General features: G+C 45.4%; 1 protein-coding gene and 2 long non-coding RNA genes across 3 annotated transcripts; all 3 read right to left on the reverse strand.

Annotated features, from left to right (window-relative positions):
- Nucleotides 1-1605: 1605 nt before the first annotated feature.
- On the reverse strand, nt 1606-2905 carry LOC110891577. Its single transcript, XR_002565402.2, has 3 exons — nt 2866-2905; nt 2319-2384; nt 1606-1684 (listed from the first exon to the last, which is right to left on the reverse strand). It is a non-coding gene; the product is annotated as an uncharacterized LOC110891577 (long non-coding RNA).
- Nucleotides 2906-8151: 5246 nt separating this feature from the next.
- On the reverse strand, nt 8152-9601 carry LOC110891576. The gene is made up of 3 exons (XR_002565401.2): nt 9481-9601; nt 8934-8999; nt 8152-8299 (listed from the first exon to the last, which is right to left on the reverse strand). It is a non-coding gene; the product is annotated as an uncharacterized LOC110891576 (long non-coding RNA).
- Nucleotides 9602-11207: 1606 nt separating this feature from the next.
- Nucleotides 11208-11753, reverse strand: LOC110891541. The gene has a single exon (XM_022139248.1). The coding sequence runs from the start codon at nt 11751-11753 to the stop codon at nt 11208-11210; it is 546 nt and encodes a 181-aa protein (XP_021994940.1).
- Nucleotides 11754-25136: the final 13383 nt, after the last annotated feature.

Consider the following 25136-nt stretch of genomic DNA (forward strand, 5'->3'; position numbering starts at 1 on the left):
TCAACATCTTGTGTATCAACAGTGATTGCGTTACAATTTCTTGTAAAACGCACGAGTAAAGAAATTCAAGAGAAGGAACAAGAACGATTATCCTAAATGTTTAGAATATCACATAACGAACTCGTTATTATTTATAAGTAAAAATATAATTCCTAATATTTAGGGTTCACAAATCGATTAATTAAATACTATGATTTATCTCATTAATAACTTTGGTAGTTATTTAATCTTAGAGTTTAATATAAAAGAGAAAAAAATATAAAAAGAATTTAGTTATAAACTGTTTAAAAAAAATAAATTTTAAAATAAAGTCCTAAAAAGAAGTTTAGGATCCAATGGATTTATTAACAAAAATACATTCTAAAATTTACGATGGTAATGTATGAAATACATAGCCTTTTAACCACTAAAATATTTAAAATAAAATAAAAACTTTATCTTTATGCATGTTTCAAAACCAGCATATAAACTATACCAATTTCTTAATTACATAGAAGCCACAAATTTTACTTTAAAAATAATGAGTTAAATGCCATTTTAGGCCTTGTGGTTTGAGTCATTTTGCGAGTTTAGTCCAAAGGTTTCATTTTTCTCCTGTGGGTCCAAAAAGGTTTCACCGTTGCTATTTTAGTCCACTGGGTTAACTTCATCCATTTTTTCTGTTAACCAGAAGGGGAATTCAGTCATTTTATATGTAATTCTGTTAACTAGAAAGACAATTCGGCCATATAAAATGACCGAATCGCCCTTCTCGTTAACATAATTAATGGATGAAGTTAACCCAATGGACTAAAATGGCAACAGTGAAACCTTTTTGGACCCACGTGTGAAAAATGAAACCTTTAGACTAAAATGGCAAAATGGCTCAAACCACAGGGATGGTTTTTTTTGTATATATATCAATTTACAACATCATATTGCGCCAGGATACTTTTCGGTTTTTTTTGTCTTTTACCACATTAGTTTTTAGCTTTTGCTTTTGCCACACTTCAATGCTTCATAACAGCTCAAGTCCAACACACACATCCACACCTAACAAAGAGAGCGTTGGGAGAAAGAGAGCCGATGAGAGGACGAAGGGCATCCGGTAAGGATCCGGTGAGTACACCGACGCATCAGTGGTACCAATCTAAGACTTAGATTATGGCGGTTATCTCGATTGTCCAATCGTGCATCGGTGATGGTTCTGTCAGGACGATACACGGTGGCGAGCTTATTGGCCGGAAAAGGGAACTACGGTGACAGGCCTCACTTCTCTTGCTCTCTCTGGATAACAAAAACGGGTTCCAACCACATCAATTTGATCATATTGGGGCGTGCAAGAAGAAAATTAAAGATATCCAGCCTGAAATCGATGTCGTACGCAGTATTTTCGTGCGAAAGAAGACGCGAAAAGTAGTTGTAGGTTTGTTAGTGTAACACTCCAATTTAAAATGCCCAATATTTATACCGAGTAGATAAGAAGGATCATAATCATTTAAAACACAAGCACAAATTTTGATTCTAGTTTAGAACATAAGTGTTTGAAAACCACCACAACACAAAAAGGATACATAAGTATTCCTTTCATTACAAAATTATCACTAGCGAATATCTAAGACAAAGGTGAAGAACAACTTCTTGATTGTGTTCGGTTCAGAAGCCTTGCGTTGATCACCATCCATTTGAGTGACTTACTTTAAAGCTGGAAATTTAACAAAATATCAAGGTTAGAATCCCTCAAATTTCACATAATTAAGTGTACGTTTAAATCGGATTCAAAATATGAAATTATACAAAACTTGACATTCTTAGCTGGACTCCACCGTAAATTACGGTGGTCACCGTAATTTACGGTGAGAGCTGGACGTTTATGGTTCTACCGTAATTCAGTAGAGAACCACCGTAAACGTTTACTCTCCACCGTAAATTATGGTGGTACCGTAATTTACGGTAGTCTCTGCATATCCTTCCTGTTTGCTGTTTTGACCCGTTTATACCAATTTCTGCACTTTAAGGACATCAAAGCACAGCACGGGGTATTCCTTTACAGCAATTATGATCCGTTTAGGATCCCTTACTTCAACCCACACGCTCCCATTACCGGTTTGCGTGACAAATAATATTCTTTCCATTACCCGACACACGGTTTTATGGACTACGGATGAGGTACTTCCGTTACCCGGTTTGTACCCACCACTATTAGCTCATTTTGGTTTGCCATTATGAGGTCCCTCATTTCAAGCAACCAAACCATCACGACTCTCTATTGTTCATAACTAGTAAACCATTAAAATGAAAACTAAATCATCAACATTATAGTAGCGTTAACCACGTACCTTAGAGCTTTCCCTTTTGGCGAGCGTCCGCACCGGCTTGACTTCCCGACGCCTCACTCGTGTTGCCTAAAACATACAAGCCAATTATCATTAGAACCATTCGGCTCATGATTAAGCTTGTTACTTTACCAACACCATATTTGTGTCGATCAATGTCTTTTAGGCATTTTATCAAGCGTCTTGTGTGCATAATTTCTTACAATTTGTAACTAAGTTTAACATTCATGATTTAGCCATGGCAAACATCAATTTAAGCAATTTCGCTAAATTTTTACATCAATAATTTCTGAATCTTGTTCATAAAGCTTGAATTACTCTAGGATACATCAAAATCCTAATGTCTCATACTTTTCTACTAAAACCCACATATCACCTCTAATGGTGATCATGAATTTTACAAGAATTAAACCAAATTTCAACAAGAAATCTACTAGGGTTCATCCCTATACATTATTTCAATTAAAACAAACCTCATGCATGCTCAAATTTGAACCTCATGATTTTATCTAAAATCTAAGGTAGAACCAAATCATGAAATTTTGCATACCTTACGATCCCTTAGTCAAGGTGATCACAATTCTATATTCAGATTTCAATTCGGACTTGATTTGAACCTTCAATTGATGGATTTTGTGAACATTAGGTTTTGAGGGGAAATCCCCTTTGTTCCTGCGTTCTGATCGATCAAACACACACTTAGGTGTGTGTTTGGTGTGTTATTTTTACTAATAATAATTTAAGTTCCAGAATTGACAATTTTGGTCCCTCAATTTTACATGGCTATAGAACAAGGGTTTTTAATTATACTTTGTCATATTATGTTAAGATTTCTACTAACTAGGTTATCTTTCCTAGTCTTTTATCTTAACTTACTACTAGTATTTAGTTTAAAATGTAACATTAATATTTTCGGGGTGTTACAAGTCCACCCCCCTTAAAGAGGGTTTCGTCCCCGAAACCTGTTTATGTATATGACAGAAGTTTCTTATACGTACCGAAAAGTGTAGGGTATAGTCGTTTCATTTCCTCTTCAGACTCCCAAGTGGTGTCTGATCCTTTTCGGTGTTCCCATTTGACTTTTACTTGATAGACCATCTTGTTCCTTAAGCTTTTCACCTTACGGTCTAGAATCGCAATTGGTCTCACCGCGTAGTTGAGACTATTATCTACCTCGATGTCGTCATAGTGAATATACGCGGTTTCGTCAGCTAGACATTTCCGGAGATGTGATACATGGAACGTGCTATGTATCCCACTCAACTCTGCGGGCAGTTCGAGACGGTATGCCACCCTACCGACCCGTTCGATAATTCTGAAGGGCCCGATAAACCTTGGGCTTAACTTTCCCCTTTTTCTAAACCGGATTATTCCTTTCCACGGCGATACCTTCAACATCACCTTATCACCAACTTGGAACTCAATCGGTTTTCTCCGTTTGTCCGCATACGCCTTCTGTCGATTTTGAGCCGCCCTTAGGTGAGCTCGGACTATGTCGATCTTTTGATTCGTGAATCCGACGATATCCTTATGTTCAAGTTCACGCGGGCCAACCTCACCCCAACATACCGGAGTTCGACACTTCCTTCCGTATAGCATTTCATACGGAGCCATACCGATGCTTGCGTGGTAACTGTTATTATATGAGAATTCAACCAACGGTAGGTGAATATCCCAACTACCCCCGAAGTCAATTATGCACGCCCGTAACATATCCCCCAATGTTTGTATTGTTCTTTCACTTTGACCATCCGTTTGAGGATGGTATGCGGTGCTAATAAACAATTTAGTTCCCATTTGTTTTTGGAAATCGCACCAAAAATTTGAAGTGAACCGGGTATCCCTATCGGACACGATGGATACCGGCACTCCGTGGCGTGCTATTATCTCATTAGTGTACACTTCTGACATCTTCTCTGATGTATAAGTTTCTCGGATAGGGATGAAATGGGCACTTTTGGTTAGTCTATCCACAACTACCCAAATAGCATCGAAACCACGGCTAGTTCTGGGCAGCTTGGTTAGCAGGTCCATTGTAATTTGTTCCCACTTCCAAACCGGAATATCTAATGGTTGCAACTTGCCGTAGGGTTTTTGATGCTCCGCTTTGACTTGTAAACAAGTCAAACACTTCTCCACGTATTTAGCCACATCCCTTTTCATCCCCGGCCACCAATAGTTTTGCTTCAAATCCCTATACATCTTAGTTGCCCCGGGATGGATCGAATAGCGAGACTTATGAGCCTCGTCAAGCAGAAGACTCTTAACACCACATGTGTTTGGGACCCAAATCCGATCATTCCGGCATTTCATCCCATTACTTCTTCCGTAAGGTCTTTTACCATCCCTTTTATACGTTCTTTCTTCCAATTTTCTTCCTTTAACGCTTCGGTTTGGGCTTCTCGGATACGCTCGAGCAAACCTGAAGTTACTACCAACTGCATAGACCGTACTCGTATTGGAGCGCATTCGTCCTTTCAGCTAAGGGCATCCGCCACCACATTAGCCTTTCCGGGGTGGTAATGGATCTCGCAGTCGTAGTCTTTCACCACTTCTAACCAGCGTCTCTGCCTCATGTTTAGCTCCTTTTGATCAAAGAAATACTTCAAACTCTTATGGTCAGTGAAAATAGTACTTTTCACACCATACAAGTAATGCCTCCAGATTTTCAAGGCAAAGACCACGGCTGCCAACTCAAGATCATGAATTGGGTACTTTGTTTCATGCGGTTTAAGTTGCCTAGAGGCATAGGCGATTACCCCTCCCCTTTGCATTAGTACGCACCCAAGGCCTAGGTGCAATGCATCCGAGAACACTACCATATCCTCCGTACCATCCGGTAAAGTCAACACCGGTGCACATGTTAATTTTTCTTTTAATGTCTGAAATGCCTTTTCTTGATCGCTTCCCCAGACGAACTTCTCATTCTTGCGGGTCAATTTGGTCAATGGCGTTGCGATTTTGGAGAAATCCTGAATGAATCTCCGATAGTAACCTGCCAACCCCAAGAAACTTCTAATTTCGGATGGATTCTTTGGAGGGCTCCATTTTGACACCGCTTCAACCTTCGACGGATCCACCAATATTCCCTCGGCACTTATGACGTGCCCAGGGAATTGCACCTCTCGTAACCAGAAGGCGCATTTTGAGAATTTAGCATATAATCTTTCCCGCCTTAATACCTCCAATACTTCTCGTAAATGGTTAGCGTGCTCCGCCTCGTTTCTTGAATAAACGAGGATGTCGTCTATAAAAACAATCACCGATCTATCGAGCATCGGTTTGCAAACCCGGTTCATGAGGTCCATGAAAGCCGCGGGCGCATTCGTTAATCCGAAAGACATCACGAGAAATTCGAAATGTCCGTATCGTGTCCGGAATGCCGTTTTTGGTACATCATTTTCCTTTACCCTCAATTGGTGGTAACCCGATCTCAAATCGATTTTTGAAAACCAGCTAGCGCCTTGTAATTGATCGAATAAGTCGTCGATTCTCGGAAGTGGGTATCGATTCTTTACCGTGAGTTTGTTTAACTCCCGGTAATCAATACACATCCGCATGCTTCCGTCCTTCTTCTTTACAAATAGCACGGGGGCTCCCCAAGGAGACACGCTAGGCCGGATGAATCCCTTCTCTAGTAAATCTTGCAACTGAGACATTAACTCTTGCAGTTCTGAAGGTGCCAATCTATACGGTGCCTTAGCAACCGGTTTGGCACCCGGGGTTAGTTCAATCCCGAACTCTATTTCGCGCTCTGGTGGCATTCCCGGAAGATCTTCGGGAAAGACATCTTTAAATTCACGCACCACAGGTACGTCTTCGATTCTTGGCGTTTCTTTTTCGACGTCACGTATATAAGTTAAATATGCCTTACACCCGTGTAGTATAAACTTGCGGGCTTCTATCATCGAGCATATCATGGGATTACAAGCCTTCTCCCCATAGATGATGACACGCCTTCCGCTGGGAGACGTTAGGTGTATCTCCTTACGTAAGCATATCACCTTAGCATGGTAGCGGGATAGCCAATCCATTCCGACGACCACTTGAAATTCACCCATGGACATGGGTATTAAATCAATGGAGTATTCCTCACCATCGATATTCAATTTGCATTCCCGACATACATCACAAACAAGAAAACTTTTGTTATTACCTACTTCTACTTCCATTGGCATGGGTAATTTCGTCAATGTAAACATGGGGTTTTGAATAAATCTATGTGAAACAAAAGACTTATTCGCACCTGTATCAAATAAAACACGTGCAAGGATCGAATTTATAGTAAATATACCTGTAACCACGTCAGGTTCCATTTTTGCTTCAGCAGCAGTGATTTGGAACGACCTTGCCTTAGCTTTTGGGGTCTCATCCCTAGAGTCGGCACTCTCTTTCTTTCCCACCAATTCCGGACATTCTGACTTCTTATGACCCGGTTGGTAACATTTATAGCACACCGTTACTTTGTCTGGGCAATTTGCAACCCCATGCCCTATCTTGCCACATGCCACGCAAGGTTTGTTCTTGAAGTAGCATTCACCTTTATGAGTGCGTCCACATGTTTTGCAACTCGGAGATCCTCCTTTTGCACTTCGTTTCTTCGAAGATTCAGCTACCTTCGGCTTCTTTGTGGGACTCGGGTTTTCGTCCAAGGCCCTCCTCTCACCTCTTTCAACTTGCCTTTTTAGTTCAATCTCGCGTTCCCGCGCCGCATTGATTATATCGGTGAGGCTTTCATAATGTGAGGGAGTCATGAACTCCCTATATTCAGCCCTAAGCATGGTGTGATAATAATAAATTTTCTGTTCTTCAGTTTTGACCAAGTCATCACAAAACTTGAGCTTATCCATGAACATCCCCGTAATTTTATCAACGGTTTCACCCTTTTGCCTCAATTGCATGAATTCCTCCTTTATCTTATTTATCACTGCCTTGGGGCTATGATGTTTGAGGAATGGTACTTTGAAAGCTTCCCAAGTCATCGCCCTTATTGTTTCAACCCCCCTTTCGTTTCTGAGGTTGTCCCACCAATCCTTGGCTTGGCCTCTAAGTTGGCCAGTTCCATATGCCACGAAATCACTTTCATCACAATGCGTTCGTTCAAAAACACCCTCAATATCGCTTATCCACCTTTGACAAGCAATTGGATCTACCTCTCCATTGAAAATCGGGGGCTTGCACGCCATAAACTTGTTGTAAGAACAACCTTTCTTTTCCTTAGTCTTGCCTCTATCACTGGTAAGGTCTTCTCTTAATTCACCAATTTTTTCCTCCATAGTCGAAAGTAAGGTGTTTTGCATTCTTTCCACAAATCTTGGTAGACTAACTTCGATGGCCCTACCAACTTCCTCGGCAATCTTCTCTTTCAACTCGTCGGTAGTGAGGGATAGAACATTGTTACTAGCACCTCCCGACATCTTCTTACTGAAATGTTAAAATGATCCGATAAGTAATCTTGTTCAATCGCTCTCATGCTCTTACATGAGATTTCGTACTTATTATCCGGCCAAGTATATAACTTTGCCTTATCATCTATACTAAGTGTACTTCCCGGGTTCGAGTATATCGCTATACTCCTCCCATACACAATAAATCGTTACCCTTTTTAATCCTTTTTTTTTAAATTTAATTTGCTTTAAGTAAATTCTTACCGGATGTTGATCAAGCCTTGAACCGAACACAATTCTCTTTAACCTTAGCTCTGAATACCAACTTGTAACACTCCAATTTAAAATGCCCAATATTTATACCGATTAGATAAGAAGGATCATAATCATTTAAAACACAAGCACAAATTTTGATTCTAGTTTAGAACATAAGTGTTTGAAAACCACCACAACACAAAAAGGATACATAAGTATTCCTTTCATTACAAAATTATCACTAGCGAATATCTAAGACAAAAGTGAAGAACAACTTCTTGATTGTGTTCGGTTCAGAAGCCTTGCGTTGATCACCATCCATTTGAGTGACTTACTTTAAAGCTGGAAATTTAACAAAATATCAAGGTTAGAATCCCTCAAATTTCACATAATTAAGTGTACGTTTAAATCGGATTCAAAATATGAAATTATACAAAACTTGACATTCTTAGCTGGACTCCACCGTAAATTACGGTGGTCACCGTAATTTACGGTGAGAGCTGGACGTTTATGGTTCTACCGTAATTCAGTAGAGAACCACCGTAAAGGTTTACTCTCCACCGTAAATTACGGTGGTACCGTAATTTACGGTAGTCTCTGCATATCCTTCCTGTTTGCTGTTTTGACCCGTTTATACCAATTTCTGCACTTTAAGGACATCAAAGCACAGCACGGGGTATTCCTTTACAGCAATTATGATCCGTTTAGGATCCCTTACTTCAACCCACACGCTCCCATTACCGGTTTGCGTGACAAATAATATTCTTTCCATTACCCGACACACGGTTTTATGGACTACGGATGAGGTACTTCCGTTACCCGGTTTGTACCCACCACTATTAGCTCATTTTGGTTTGCCATTATGAGGTCCCTCATTTCAAGCAACCAAACCATCACGACTCTCTATTGTTCATAACTAGTAAACCATTAAAATGAAAACTAAATCATCAACATTATAGTAGCGTTAACCACGTACCTTAGAGCTTTCCCTTTTGGCGAGCGTCCGCACCGGCTTGACTTCCCGACGCCTCACTCGTGTTGCCTAAAACATACAAGCCAATTATCATTAGAACCATTCGGCTCATGATTAAGCTTGTTACTTTACCAACACCATATTTGTGTCGATCAATGTCTTTTAGGCATTTTATCAAGCGTCTTGTGTGCATAATTTCTTACAATTTGTAACTAAGTTTAACATTCATGATTTAGCCATGGCAAACATCAATTTAAGCAATTTCGCTAAATTTTTACATCAATAATTTCTGAATCTTGTTCATAAAGCTTGAATTACTCTAGGATACATCAAAATCCTAATGTCTCATACTTTTCTACTAAAACCCACATATCACCTCTAATGGTGATCATGAATTTTACAAGAATTAAACCAAATTTCAACAAGAAATCTACTAGGGTTCATCCCTATACATTATTTCAATTAAAACAAACATCATGCATGCTCAAATTTGAACCTCATGATTTTATCTAAAATCTAAGGTAGAACCAAATCATGAAATTTTGCATACCTTACGATCCCTTAGTCAAGGTGATCACAATTCTATATTCAGATTTCAATTCGGACTCGATTTGAACCTTCAATTGATGGATTTTGTGAACATTAGGGTTTGAGGGGAAATCCCCTTTGTTCCTGCGTTCTGATCGATCAAACACACACTTAGGTGTGTGTTTGGTGTGTTATTTTTACTAATAATAATTTAAGTTCCAAAATTGACAATTTTGGTCTCTCAATTTTACATGGCTATAGAACAAGGGTTTTTAATTATACTTTGTCATATTATGTTAAGATTTCTACTAACTAGGTTATCTTTCCTAGTCTTTTATCTTAACTTACTACTAGTATTTAGTTTAAAATGTAACATTAATATTTTCGGGGTGTTACAGTTAGTTTTCAAAAGGATGAAGTGGTTGTAGAGGTTATTGAAGTTGATGATGAAAATGATGGTTCTACGGTGGTGAAGAGTGAGAGAGAAGATGTTAATAAGTTAGGAGAGTTGCAGGATATTAGAGATAAATATAGGGAATTAGAAGTAGATGTAAAGGCTGAAGAAAATGTTGGATTGTAGCCTTCTACTTCTTCGGGAGCGGTTTTCGAGTTGTTGAATGGGAAGGGGTTAGAATCTTTGTCGTTGGAACCGAGGGCGGATGTTTTGGTGGATGCGGGTCTGCCTTATCATAAAAAGTTGTTGATTGAGTCGGCCCGGAAGCATGATATGCGGTTACAGTGATTGAATTTTGATATCAAGTTACAAGAGGAGAGCAGAGTTTTGTTTAAACAGTTGACTCCTGCTAAGAAAGATGAGTCGAAGAAAGATGAGGTAAATGGCTACAACCGGCAAAGAAGAGCCTGCGATTAAGTAGGTTAAGGTTATATATATATATGCCTCTGCAATTGCTTCATGGGTTTTTTTTATCTCATATGAATCTTTAGTTCTGTTTAAATTATGGGTTTTCTTTTTGAACTGTGGATGTAAACTTGAGTTATATGGATTGATTATCAACAATATTTTTGGGGATTTATGCTGAATTTGAGTACTTAATTTTAGGAGTTTAGTTTCTTAACTTTGTAGATAACAGTTAATGGGTTTAGGTGTTTGTATTGTCTAGATTATGTATTAAGATACGTGTATCTTTGTAAGTTACTCTTTATTTATGCTTATTACAAATACTCTAAGTGTTGTGAATAGAAATAGAGAAGGTACATGGACATAATCTGCAGGAAGACTAGCACAACAGGTTGTGATTCATGTACAAACACATTTACCTAAGAGCCATTTAGGTGTAGAAAATTTTATTTGATTGCATTATTGAAGTTGAATTTTGTTGACACAGTATGCAAATATGCAACTGTTGAATCATAGTTTTCACTTTGATTAGATGTATATTTACCGTGAATTATGACACAGCGAAGCTCATGTTAAATACTCTTATGCAAATGTGGAGAAATTATAATTTTCGCTTTGATTCGATGTATATTAGCAGTGAAATGTGACACCGCCGCGAAGCGCGGGTTAAATACTAGTTTAATTAATTAAACAAATAACTAAATAAGTAACCATATTTATAAACGAGTTAAATTAGGGTAAAAATCTTTCAACGATGAAAAATTCTGAGGTTTCAAAGGTTAGGATTCGAATTCAAAACGGGTCGGAGTTTGGAACCCATTTTGATGGATGTTACATTCTCGGTTTTCATTCTTGACGGCCTTGCGATAGCCGATTCGATCAATTGTATATCACGCATCTTCTTTGAAGCGAGGCCTCTCTTCATAACCGCTAGACTGGCCTGCCTTCCAGCCAAGGTTTCTGTTTTTGTTGCGCCTGCTATTGTCGCGCCAGTTGCCTCTTGAGAAACGATCTTCAGAATAAGAGTTCTTGCCGCCTGCCAATGATTCTTCTGTCTGAGCAACGATCTTTGCTGCTGCCATGAGTTTGTCCCATTCTTTAGGAATGTCGTCTTTGCCTGTGATAGTCCTGATCAGACTGTCACAACGGATGGCCTTTTTGAAGTGGGCGCGCATCAAATCTTCACTAACACCTCCAATCTCTAAACACTCTTTGTTGAACCGAGTGATAAAATCTTCTAACCCCTCGTTCTCCCTTCGCCATATGTCTGTTACTACGGACGTATCGCGCTGATAGCGTCTTTGCTGGCTGAAATGGGTTACAAACTGATCTCTGAAATCGATCCACGATTTAATTCTCCTAGATGGGAGGCTGTCGAACCACGCGCAAGCAGCCTTTGTGAAAGTTTGGACGAAAAGATGGTACCACATTGGCATGGTCCATTGTCCTAAAACACCAACGCTTGTGAAGAGTCGCACATGATCATCAGGTTCAGTAAGACCGTTGAACTTTCCCACAGTTTGTACCAGCTTTGCTTTTTTCCAGCGGAGCTAGGGCGATGCTCCGGATAAAATTTGAGTGCTCGGCGGCTTCTGCTGGTCTGTAAACCAGGCTAAAATCGTGTTCTGCTGCTTCATTGTAGACGGCGCACGACCTTGGTCTGAAAGACTCATGATTTCTTTGCAAGCGGTTGAAAACTGAAGAACCTTCGTCTTCTTGCCAAGTAGGATCATCCTTGAAGGGGTATGGTCCCAAAACGACCATTACCCGCATCAAACAAACCCCTACCAGTAAGCAAACCGCACCCATGCGGTCACATCCTTCGAACCCATTCGGTTCGAAGATGAATAGCTTGACCCAAGTACGAAAGAAGATGAACATATCGATGCGGCTGGCACCGCATCATATGGCCATTTTCGTCACGACAAGGGAAGCGAGCAAATAGTCTCCACATACGATGATGCGGCCAACACCGCATCTCGCGTATTTCTTGATCACAAGTAGGAGACGCGGTAACTTCAGACGTTACCACATGCAGCGATGCGGCTCGCACCGCACCCTGCATATCCAGCAAGTGGACTGACACGCCAGGCAAGTGGCTGACACCACGAGGCAAGTGGCGCCGGCGACAGTCCCCTGTCAGAGCTATTAAAGCAATGGGCTGACGTGGCGTAACCCCCACGGTCGGCGAGACTGACACACCTGCAACGGTGCAGCTCGTCGTCAGCCCATCCATCAATCTCCTCCTTCACTCCTCGGCTATAAATACCGACCCCAAACCAGGTTTGAGGTATCTCTTCACAACTCTCTAACTACTACTATAATCTTGCTTTGCTTCCCAAGCAAACTACTGATTCTCACGCCGGAGAGTGGTAACAAGGAGCACCCCCCACCCCATCCTCCTTGTTACGAGTCACGGCTTGTTTCCTTGTGCAGGAGATCATCCACCGGTGACCCAGCCAGCGATCTCCGAGAGGAAGGGATTAACCCTTCTTGACGAGACCAGTGTGTTAACCCTGCCCGGTTAACCATTGTTTCATCATTGGCGCCCACCGCTACTCTTAGCACTTTTTAATCCATCCCTCTCCCTCTCGAGATCATGACTGATAACCAAAACACCAATACGGATAACCCAAATCCCCCGGTCCCAACAGGGGTCCACCCTTCGACCCCCCAACCCGGACACATTGGCACGTCCACCCAAAGGATCCCATCCTTTGCGTTCGGACACGACTTATCACAGGCCCCAACTGTGCTTCCACCAGGCGTGGACTTACACTCCTGGTACCAACAGCAGACTGACCTGCTGATAGCGGCTTACAACCGCGCTTGTACGGAAGCAAACGTACAAGCTGGGCCTACTCCAATACAACACACACCTGCCAACCGTATACTCCAATACGATGGCAGGTTACACTCACGTCCGGCTTCCAGAAGCCGACATGACGACCGTGGATCATCTTACTGTTCGGTCCATACACTCAATGAGGATACTTCCTCATATGAGTCCCGCTCCAGAGGGCCAGTGCATACCCGCCTGGGCCCCTATGGGGAAGATAGGAGGCGGTCAGCCTCCAGGCGCGGCCCAGGCATCCAGAGCCGACTGGGCCCGCAACCTTACACGGAAGGGTACGGTCATACCGACCCTGACGATCAAACCTACCGCGGGGAGTCTCACGACACCAACAGCAGACCAGGGGGACGCAACTATGTTCCTCCCAGTCACCCCCGCACTACATACCTCAGGGCGGCAAAGCGCCCTGTGCACGAACCATACAGGCCAAGGGCCGCGGCCGAAAATTCAAAATTCGTCCCGCACATCGCCAACGCCGATATCACAACGACAAAATTCCCAGTCAACATTGGGAAATACAGTGGCTCGACCGACCCGGACGACCACATGAACATCTTCACAGGCGCAGGCGTCAATGGCAGGTGGGACGAACCCACCTGGTGCAATTTTTTCCCCCAGACCCTTATCGGTCTGGCGAGGGCATGGTTTGATTCTTTGCCAGTGGGATCACTGGATTCTTTCGAGGACTTGCGCACCAAGTTCCTCGCCCATTTCAGCCAGCAGCGACGCCACGAACGCGATTCGCTGGACGTCATGAACATCTGGCGAAGGGATGACGAATCGCTCGAAGCATTCGTCATCCGTTACAATAAAGAATGCCTAGAGATAGGCGACGTGGCGGACCAAATGGCACGAAACCATTTTATTCGGGCCGTCAAGGACAGAGAGATGATCATGACCATCTCTGGCAAGGAGGGGTTGCCTAAAAAATGGGAGGATGTCATGACCGCAGTCAAGACATATGCCCAGACACAGCGGTCGCTCGAACCGCACGTCAAAAAGGCAAAACCCCAAGCCGAAACATCCCACCAAGGGTCCAAACGTAATAACAAACGCAACCGGGATGCGGGCAATCGGGATATTACTAAACCCTATTTCCCGCAACCCAACACGTTTGACCCACAATGCTACAACCCGGCCCGAGACACTCGGGCACCAAGAAAAGAATCTCGGGACCGCAAATGGACCGAGATCAACCAGTCGCCAAGAGAGGTCCTCCTCGCGGACCCACAATTCTTGCGACCGGCCCAACCAATGAAGTCTAAGAAAAGTCAGGACCTCGCACTATACTGTGAGTACCACAAGGACTCGGGCCACACCACCAACAACTGCATCAGTCTCCGGCTGGAGATTGAGCGGGCGTTGAAAGAGGGGAAACTGCAACACCTTTTACCAGATGGACAAAAGCCCACCAAGCATATCACCCCTCACAACGAAGGTACCTCCTCCGGAAAGAAAGCCATGTACGTGGCTTCCACCCACATGATCTACGGAGGCAAGGGTAGGCCGCGAAAAGCGGCACGAAGACCGGACAATGATTGGAAAGACGAGCAAGTCGTCTTCCCAAAAGTCCGAGGCGGACCGCGTGACAGACGCGCCGTCGTCATTTCAGGCCAGCTGGCCCATTACTGCACCGAGCGTCTGTTCATAGACCCGGGCAGTACATCTGATATAATCTACGAGCAATGCTTCAATCAATTTGACCAAGAGGACAAAGACCGGTTGCAGGCCGTAGATTACCCGCTGGCCGGATTCGCAGGGGAAACAGTCTTTCCCCTAGGTCAAATTACATTTCCCGTGCGTCTTACCAATGGTAAACACACGCGGACGGAGGAGGTAAACTTCATGGTTTTACCCCACACCTCCAGTTATGATGTCCTCCTTGGGAGAGAATCCCAAGGAGATTTCAATATGATCACATCCGTCCCCCACTCCGCGGTTGGTTTCCCAACCGCATCGGGGGTTGCAATCATCTACGCCCGCAAGGACGTCATGATGACGGACGAAGCACGTCCGACAAAGGTCGCAAGGCCCACCCCCGTCGACCAACCGGAAAAATGGGTTCTCAACCCAACACATCCGGAACAGAAGGTCACATTGGGTCACGCCTTATCCTCGACCACCAGAGCGCACCTGAAGGAGCTCCTCTTCAGGAACCAAGACATCTTCGCGTGGACTCCCGCAGACATGACAGGGGTCCCACGTGAAATAGCGCAGCACTATTTGAATACCAAACCAGGTATCAAACCAGTGATCCAAGGCCAACGCCACCTTGGGTCAGCTAAAAATCAGGCGATGCAAGAGCAGATCGAAGAACTGCTCTCCGCAGGTATACTGCGGGAAGTCAAGTACCAGACTTGGTTATCCAACCCTGTCATGGTAGAAAAACCATCCGGGGGCTGGCGCATGTGCGTCGATTACAAGGACCTTAACAAGGCCTGCCCCAAGGATTGTTACGCGCTTCCGGAAATCGACGAAAAGGTCGATAACCTCGCACCATTTAGGTGGAAGTGTTTCCTCGATTGCTACAAAGGGTACCACCAGGTACAAATGGCACTTGAGGATGAAGACAAAACGGCATTCCGGACCCCAACCGGAAATTACTGCTATACAAAAATGCCGTTTGGGTTGCGCAACGCGGGCTCAACCTACCAGAAACTGATGAACGACACTTTCCGCGGTCAAATAAGCAAAAGTGTCGAAATCTATATGGACGACCTGGTCGTCATGAGCATGGAGGAAGATACCATGCTCACTGATATAGAAAGAACATTCCAAACTCTGCGAAGCGTCAACATGAAGCTCAATCCAGGGAAATGCTCGTTTGGAATGGAAGAAGGCAAATTCCTTGGGTTCATCGTCACCAAAGATGGATTCAAGGTAAACCCGGAAAAAGTGCAGGCGATCGAGCGCATGCCATCGCCTGCATCGATGAAAGATATGCAACGCCTGGCCGGAAGGCTGGCGGCACTCAACAGGTTCTTGGCTAACCACGCAGCCAAGTCATACCCTTTCATCAAGACCCTGCGAAGCTGTTCAAAGAAAGAACAATTCCAGTGGACCACAGAGGCCGAAAAGGCCTTCCAGGAAATGAAGCAGTGTTTGATACAACTCCCAACACTAACCGCACCATGCAAAGATGAGCCACTCATCTTATACCTATCCGCTGCAGACAACGCAGTGGGCGCGGTATTAATAGTGGAACGAGCAGGGGTTCAAACACCCATCTATTATATCAGCAAAATGCTCAACGACCCAGAGACGAGATACTCAATAATGGAAAAATTGGTACTAGCACTGGTACATGCTTCAAGACGGTTACGACGCTACTTCGTAAACCACATCATCACAGTGCTAACCAATTACAGGATCGGCCCGATCCTGTCAAACCCGACATCTCTGGGAGATTAGCAAAATGGGCAATTGAGCTGGGCGCACATACAATACATTACAAACCGCGCCCTGCCATCAAAGGCCAAATCTTAGCTGATTTCGCCGCTGAAGTACCAGCAGATCGCATCCAAGAATGCGAAGAATCCCAAAATCCTGCGCCCCCACCACCCTCCTCAGAAGTATGGGCACTATTTACTGATGGTGCATCCAACGAGGACGGCGCGGGCGCAGGTCTGCGACTCGTCAGCCCTGACGGCCAAGAGCTTACATATGCCATCCGCCTCGATTTTAAAAGCACCAACAACGAGGCAGAATATGAAGCACTATTAGCCGGGCTACGTTTAGCAGTCAAAATCGGCGTGCAACATCTGGAAGCGCACGTCGATTCCTTGTTAGTTGCGGGCCAGGTACGCGGCGACTATGCCGCCAAAGGGGATATCATGATCCTCTACCTCGAGCAAGCCCTGCAGCTAAAATCCAAATTCGCTTCATTCAATATTCGACACATTAATCGAAGCGAAAACAAATCTGCGGATGCACTATCAAAACTTGCATCCACCAGCTTCCAACACTTGGCAAAGGAGGTACGTATCGAGATTTTGCAAAATCCTTCGGTTCCTCTACGCCAGGTCAGTGTCATCCAATACGGCACAACGTCATGGATGACACCAATTATCGCATACCTTCAGTCAGGTGTGACTCCCGAGAGCAAAACAGAGGCACGTAAGTTGCAATACAAAGCGTGCCACTATCAAATGGGAGACGGTATCTTATACCGAAAGTCATACCTCGAACCGCTCCTCCGATGCGTTAATCCACAAGATGCCACATACCTTATCCGAGAGATACATGAGGGCATATGCGGCATACATGCCGGACCACGCATGGTCGTGGCAAAAATCATGAATGCCGGGTATTACTGGCCCGGCATGCACCTGGACGCCGTCAAAGAATTACGCAAATGCATGGACTGCCAGCGCCATGCACCAAAAACTTTGCGGCCAAAAAACAATCTGGTCCCCGTCACTACTGCATGGCCTTTTCAAAAATGGGCGATCGACGTAGTGGGACCATTCCCGGACGCACCAGGTGCAGTTAAATTTATCATAGTGGCGGTTGATTACTTCACAAAATGGGTAGAGGCGAAACCACTCGCTTCAACCACTGCTATGATAACAAGAAAGTTCATTTGGGAGCACATCATCTGCCGTTTCGGTTTACCAATGTACATTGTTACCGACAACGGCACCAACTTCGCTGCCGACGAATTCCAAAAATGGCTAGAAGAGCTGAACATCAAACACATATTCTCGTCAGTCGCACACCCGCAAGGGAACGGCCAAGTCGAGAGTATAAATAAAGGCCTAGTCGACGGAATCAAAGCACGATTGGGAACAGCCAGACGTGGCTGGGTCGATGAACTCCCAAGCATCTTATGGGCTCACCGCACTAGCCCAAAAACAAGCAATGGGGAAACACCTTTCAGCCTCGTCTACGGGTCTGAAGCGGTGATACCCGCGGAAATGGGCCTCCCATCTCCTAGAATGTTGGCTATCGAAAAGCTAGACAACAACAGGGAACGTAGGATCGATTTGGACCTCCTAGAAGAAAGGCGCGAGAACGCCGCCATCAACGAGGCCAAATACAAATCCAAACTGGAAAAGTATTACAACGCGCGAGTTCGCGTTTGTACTTTCACTCCAGGGGACTACGTCCTACGTGACAACGAGGCATCTAACGCCGAGCGCCCAGGAAAACTTGCCCCCAAGTGGGAAGGACCCTACCTCATCAGCGAGGTCTTAGGGAAGGGCGCATACAGGTTACAAACACTAGAGGGCGAACCTATCGCCAGAACATGGAACGCACAACAGCTTAGACGCTGCTATATGTAAGCTATGTTCCTACACTCTCTATGTAACCTATTGGGCCGCAGGCCATTGGCAAATAAATAAATAAGCAATTTTCTACATTATTGTTTGTTTACTACTATTACAAATGCGTGTTCCACTTTGCGGTATCCCAAAAACAGATTGGCAAAATCTTCATTCATGATACCCATACAAAGTGGTAACCACACACAAATATTGTAATAGGCCAGCAAAAGACAAACAGACTTGCATGTTTTATCCGGCCGGATACACAAGTTTTTGTTAAACACAATTCCTGAGCCCCAAAAAGGCAAACAATGGAATTGACGCGGACTCATACGACAAAGGTATGGAGTACACTCGACCCCATTCACAAATGGGTAGAGTTCCGGTAATACAAGCTTTTACAAAGCTTAAGCAATTCTAAAAACCCTCACACGGTAAATAACAGAATTGATGCATACCCATACAACACAAGTATGGAGTATACTTGACCCCGTTCATAAATGGGTAAAGATTACGCATACACACGTTCAGACATGCAAGAATTAAAAACACTTGTACAAACTGAACAAAGAAACTTTATATTCAAAAAATTCAAGTATCTACATGATGCTTACTGAATTTACATAAAGTTCCTATTCTATACAAGAGGAATACAAAAAGGAGGCACACTCGCCAACCTAAACCCTATTTTGTACCGCTGGTCCCCGCATCTTCTCCGGCACCACCAGCGGGTTCTTCCTCTTCCACATCAGGGTAAAGCATCCGCAAGCGGTCAACATAGTCCGCAACCTCCAAACACTCGTCCAGCTCCCCTACACAGGCAAGGGGCGTGTCATAAAAGGAGGCTACGGCCGCTTTCAGACGACCCTCGGTATCCACATCACGGAACCCGGATGCCTGATCGGTATAACCGCCTGCGGATAGTACATTGATGTGCCCAATGCAGCGGTTAAAACCAGCCTTGAAACCCGCATCACGCGCACGTTCCTTAACCAGGTCCAAACCTGATGAGGTCTCAGGGGCATTCATTATGGCCTCGACAATCTGCAGTAAAAAGATCATAAGTCTTGCGTGCTAATCCAAGCAAATGTAAAGACAAAGGATACTTACACGCGCGATGCCGTGAGTCCGCAACCACTCACGGTCAGCTTCCAGTTGGTTAAAAGAGGACACCAAGGCATCCTTGGCCTCAGTAGCAGCGGCGGCCCGCTGCTCCGCAGCAGACACGCGGGCAGTAAGGTCCGTAACCGCGACCTCCCGCGCCTGCACCTCAGCCTGTTACAAGAACAGCAAACAATTCACTCAATGAATATTTTCAAAACAATAAAGACGAAAGCAACAACGCTAAAGAAACGTACCTGCAGGCTTTCAACAACCTTATCCAAACGAATGCGCTCCGCATTCAGCTCTTCCAGAGCCTTGGAAGAACGGCTCTCTTTCTCCGCGGCCTCTTCAAGGGCCTTTGAGGCACGAGCCCCGGCCACTTTGGCCTCTTCCAGCGCCTTCAGGGCCTCATCCTTTGCCTGCAGCGCTTTAGCTGATGCGGCCTCAGCCGCAGCTTTTTCATTGCCCAAGGCAACATTTGCCGCCTTGGCGTTTGCTAGCTCCTGCCGAGTATGAAACAGAAGATTGTTCTGCTTAGCCCAAGATTCGTTCCACTTCTTGCGCTCGTTGGATGAAATTTCCTCCCAACGCTTACGCTCATCAGCAAGGAGTTTAGCAAGGGAACGCACCTGTTTTAGCTGGGCAGCGGCAGCCCATTCCGAAGTCTGCTTCTGCTTCTCAAAAGCAGCTTTATCCTTCTCGAGCTGCTCCGCACCCGCACGGGCAGCCTGGACCAGCTTTTCCGCTTCTGCCCGCATACGAGCAGCATCTTCCTCGCGGCGGCCCAGCACCTTATAATCTTCCAAAATGGCATTAGCCACAATGGAAGTCCCTACCAACATGGTCGAGAGCTGGTTTATACGCAGCTCCCGCGGTGCGGCACGAGCCCGCTCAACTTCAAAAGGGGTCCCAAGACCGCCCAGGATCTCCCTGCAGGCCGCAGGGTCGTTAGCAATATCATCCCCCTGCAATACAGTCCAGGGGGGTCGATGGTACAGCGTACCGCGATCCTGGGAGTAGGTGCGGTAGTAATACTCCAATTCAGACTCCCCAGGCTGAATTGGAGGCCCGTCATACCCCGCACCATCGGCCGACGAACTGGTACCCTTATCAACCGCAGACTTCTGCGGCCCAGCATCATGCTGCCGCGCTTCATCGCCAGTTTTTTGCGGCTCAGCATCAGAATGTTGCTTCCCTGTAGCAGTGAACCGCAAACTCAAATCGTCTCCCTCATTGGGAGAGATCAGGTTGTTGGACGAGTCGACAGTATCAAATATCTGGGCCGCAGCATTCTCTGCGGTACCCTCCTTCTGCACGGTTGACTCAGGTACCACCTTGACGGGAGGTGTCGATGGCACCTCCGCTCCACCCGCATCCATGGCACGCGGAGGGGACTCCGGAGCATCGAAGATAGAAAAATCTTCATCTTGACGCTCTGCAAAAAAGTGAAATAGCTATCAGAACCAGTTACACAACAGTTAACACTAGATAGCCTACACTTACCAACGACAACCGCAGGTTTCTTCTGCGCCGGAGCAGACCTTTTGGTTACTAGCCTCCGACGTTTGGTTTCAACACCTCCAGCAGCTTTCTGCTCTGGCCTCCTCTTCTCACCAATCACAGGGGGACCCGCAGCTGTCCCTCCCGCAGCCACCTCTTCTGCCTGCTTCTTCGCAGCACCAGAACGTGACTCCGCGGCTGTACTCAAACCCTCAAGGGTATCAGATACTATCACACAATCCTTGTGTCGACGAAAAGAGGAATGAGAGATACCTGCTGCCTGCGGCACCAGATGAGGCACAGTAGTGACCTCCTTTATCTTCTTTTGGCGGAAGCGCACGCCCTTCACAGTTTGCCTCTTTGGCACACCTTTCGCTTCAGGGTCCCCCAAGGCCCCAAGATCACCTGCATGGAATCAATACGTCAATAACACAACATGATCAACACAAGTAGCAAAGCTTCGATAATATACCTTTGCCTACTGGCAACTCAACTGCCAGTGCAGCCGCAGTAGGCACCCGGAAGTTACTACGGATGATAGTGTTGTGATCCTGTTCACCATCCGCACAAACTACGGTCTCAACCGTACCCTCGAAATCCGGAGCAAACATCCTCCATGCGGGGGCATCTTCTGATAGTAGACACAAAGGTCAGTAACACACGTAAGGATAAAGAACGTGAAAAAACAAAAAGTACGTACCACCGCTCTTTTCCCGCACCACGGGTTTCGAGTTCTTGCCCCTCCTCAACATCATACGCAACAACCATAGTTGCGTGTTGGTCAACTTCACAGCCTCAATAGTCTGCAGTTGCGGGAACCATTGCACTGATTTCAAACTGGGCATCGCAATGGTCTCTGCTATGATCGTCTCGGTCACATTCCGAAACGTCATATTCACAGCAAGGGCAGCAGACTTGATGTAGAAGAACTTCTTCTTCCACATCGTCATCCCCTTAGGGGGAGTCATCAGCTTTGGGGTACCGTCTCGTAGACGGAAAGAAAAGAACCCCATGGACACTGTCATCTGATAAAACCGTCGGAAGTCCCCAACGGTAGGCTCTATGCCAAGAGCACGGAAGGTAAACTCAAAAGTTACGAATCCGAATCATCCCAAACGGACTCACTTGAGAAATGTGGACCTTGTACCACTCCAAGATATCCACAACAAACACCGTCAACGGTAATCGGAGGTTACAATCTCCGAAGAAATCGGACCACATGGTCACATAACCGGCCGGAGCGTCGGCACCAGTATCACCCTCTGATGGGTACCGAGCCCCATATTCCGAGGGCATTTGGACCTCCAGCATAAGGCGATCAAAGCTTTTTCTGGTCCACTTTAACACCGGTAACCCACCACCGGGAACATTAACATCATCATCCTCGTCTTCTTCCTCAGCCACTATCGGCTGTTCAGGGTTTTCACCCTCCACATTGTGTGGATTCGATGGTTCAGCCATCAAAAATATCAAAGAAACGGAAGATGGTGAACAGAAACACTAGAAACCTCACCAGAAATTCAGAAAAAAATCGTCGGAAGAAGACAGATGACAACTTTCTCTCAAACGGCAAATTTTTTGAATTTTCGACAAAGTGAGAGGAAACCACAAACGGTTATCCCCTTATATACCCATCGCAATTAATGCGGAGGGAGAAAGCAAATCATCACGTTCAAAAAGAGCGTATCTTGCAACAACACGTGTCGAGCGCCGTTTTAGCTGACGGTTATCACGCGCGCGTGGCCGCCCACGCGCCTGACAAAGAAGACGTTTACACTCCCTGCTACAGTGCATTTAATGCCTCGGGCAGTGCAAATGTCCTTTCATTTCAGCACATGCAGAAACGTCTCACCAACTTCTACCAACTCACACGTGCGATCAAGCCACGTAGGCAAGAAAAAGCGACAACATTATCCAAAAAACATAAGCGGCATGCGGTTTTTCTGGTTTACCGCACCATAACCCATACCGCATGTCGTTTTTTTTATATACCCTAAAAAATAGGTAGAAATATATCTATCTATGCTATAAAGGGATATATTACCTTTTCCGCATCACTCACGAGCACACGTGAAATATGCGGAAGTGACACACATGAACCCATTCAGATGTGTCAGATGCTCAGAACCAGTGTTGTTCTTTGGACTGAACCGCATCTCAGGAACAGGCAAAGCGCATTGCCTTCCTTTTCTTCAAGCTTCAAATCCCTCCTGTCCGGTTCACAACCACAGAGGGTGCATGAACAACTTCTTCAGAAGAAAGAAGGAACGGAATCTACGCGCCCGCACATCAGCAGCCCTGACTCCTGAACCTTCAAGAGTTACATCCGTGCAACAAGCAAACTTTGAGCGAATATGGGGCTGCAACATCGCAGACACCCATAAAGAGCTACAGACATAACCATAGCTTCCGCAGAGTGGTTGCTACGAAAGAGCAAAAGCTCACTCCACATCACCGAACGAGGCTACCTCGTTATAAACTCGGTATTGGAGCGTGAAGGTAAGTGGCTCCAGAAAGAACGCAGATACGTGCTCTAAACAAACACTTATCAAGCAGCAAGTGTCCGAACAGCGGTAACAAGTCTGCCTATGACTTTGTTCACCTGCCAACGGACCGCGGTAACAAGTCTGCTTAGGACTTTGCTTACCTACCAATGGATCGCATGGAATAAACAACGATGGGCATCCCCTTGCCTATGACCATGTTTATTTACCCATAGTTTAGATCCACATTGTTCGACCAAACACGGCCAACAATGACGCAACGAAGTAACCGCAAAGAACGTACGGTTACTTGAGAGCTATCAAGACGAACATGAACACCCTACAAAAGAGGGATGGTCATCTCATCGTAGGATGCTGAACATAGAACTTGAGCAAAGTTCTAACACAACATCCAAAACCTTCAAACCCGACCGCAAAGGTTGGTTTACAAGTTTTTCTTTTCTTCTTCGTGCACCATTCTAGCAAATGGTTCGAAGAAGAAACCACCTCCAAGAGGTTCGAAACATGTGCAAACCTTCGAACCACCATCCAAGAGGTTGGTTCGAAGTTTGTGCAGCATTACTATGAAGGTCCCTAACAGGCCTTCAACACAACAACAGGTGGCAACCCACCTGATGACATGCAACGGCTGAGAATTTCGCATCAAGCGAAACCCCTTCACCGGTACGGAAGAGGCATAGCCGGATTTTTTACCAGATCACCAGTTTGATCTGGCCTAAAATTTTCTCCAGACTGCCACACTACCTTCCTACACCGTAAGTCCAGTACTCCTCCCACGTGCAACTTACACAAGGGAGCAACACTAGACTGGGGGGACTTGAAGGGGTATGGTCCCAAAACGACCATTAACCGCATCAAACAAACCCCTACCAGTAAGCAAACCGCACCCATGCGGTCACATCCTTCGAACCCATTCGGTTCGAAGATGAATAGCTTGACCCAAGTGCGAAAGAAGATGAACATATCGATGCGGCTGGCACCGCATCATATGACCATTTTCGTCACGACAAGGGAAGCGAGCAAATAGTCTCCACATACGATGATTCGGCCAACACCGCATCTCGCGTATTTCTTGATCACAAGTAGGAGACGCAGTAACTTCAGACGTTACCGCATGCAGCGATGCGGCTCGCACCGCACCCTGCATATCCAGCAAGTGGACTGACACGCCAGGCAAGTGGCTGACACCACGAGGCAAGTGGCGCCGACGACAGTCCCCTGTCAGAGCTATTAAAGCAATGGGCTGACGTGGCGTAACCCCCACGGCCGGCGAGACTGACACACCTGCAACGGTGCAGCTCGTCGTCAGCCCATCCATCAATCTCCTCCTTCACTCCTCGGCTATAAATACCGACCCCAAACCAGGTTTGAGGTATCTCTTCACAACTCTCTAACTACTACTATAATCTTGCTTTGCTTCCCAAGCAAACTACTGATTCTCACGCCGGAGAGTGGTAACAAGGAGCACCCCCCACCCCATCCTCCTTGTTACGAGTCACGGCTTGTTTCCTTGTGCAGGAGATCATCCACCGGTGACCCAGCCAGCGATCTCCGAGAGGAAGGGATTAACCCTTCTTGACGAGACCAGTG

This window comes from Helianthus annuus, chromosome 11, assembly GCF_002127325.2.
Source record: "Helianthus annuus cultivar XRQ/B chromosome 11, HanXRQr2.0-SUNRISE, whole genome shotgun sequence".
Lineage (NCBI taxonomy): Eukaryota > Viridiplantae > Streptophyta > Magnoliopsida > Asterales > Asteraceae > Helianthus > Helianthus annuus.

Coding starts and splice junctions, on each gene's coding strand:
- LOC110891541 (XM_022139248.1), bottom strand. CDS start 11,753: ATGCCAATGTGGTACCATCTTTTCGTCCAAACTTTCACAAAGGCTGCT.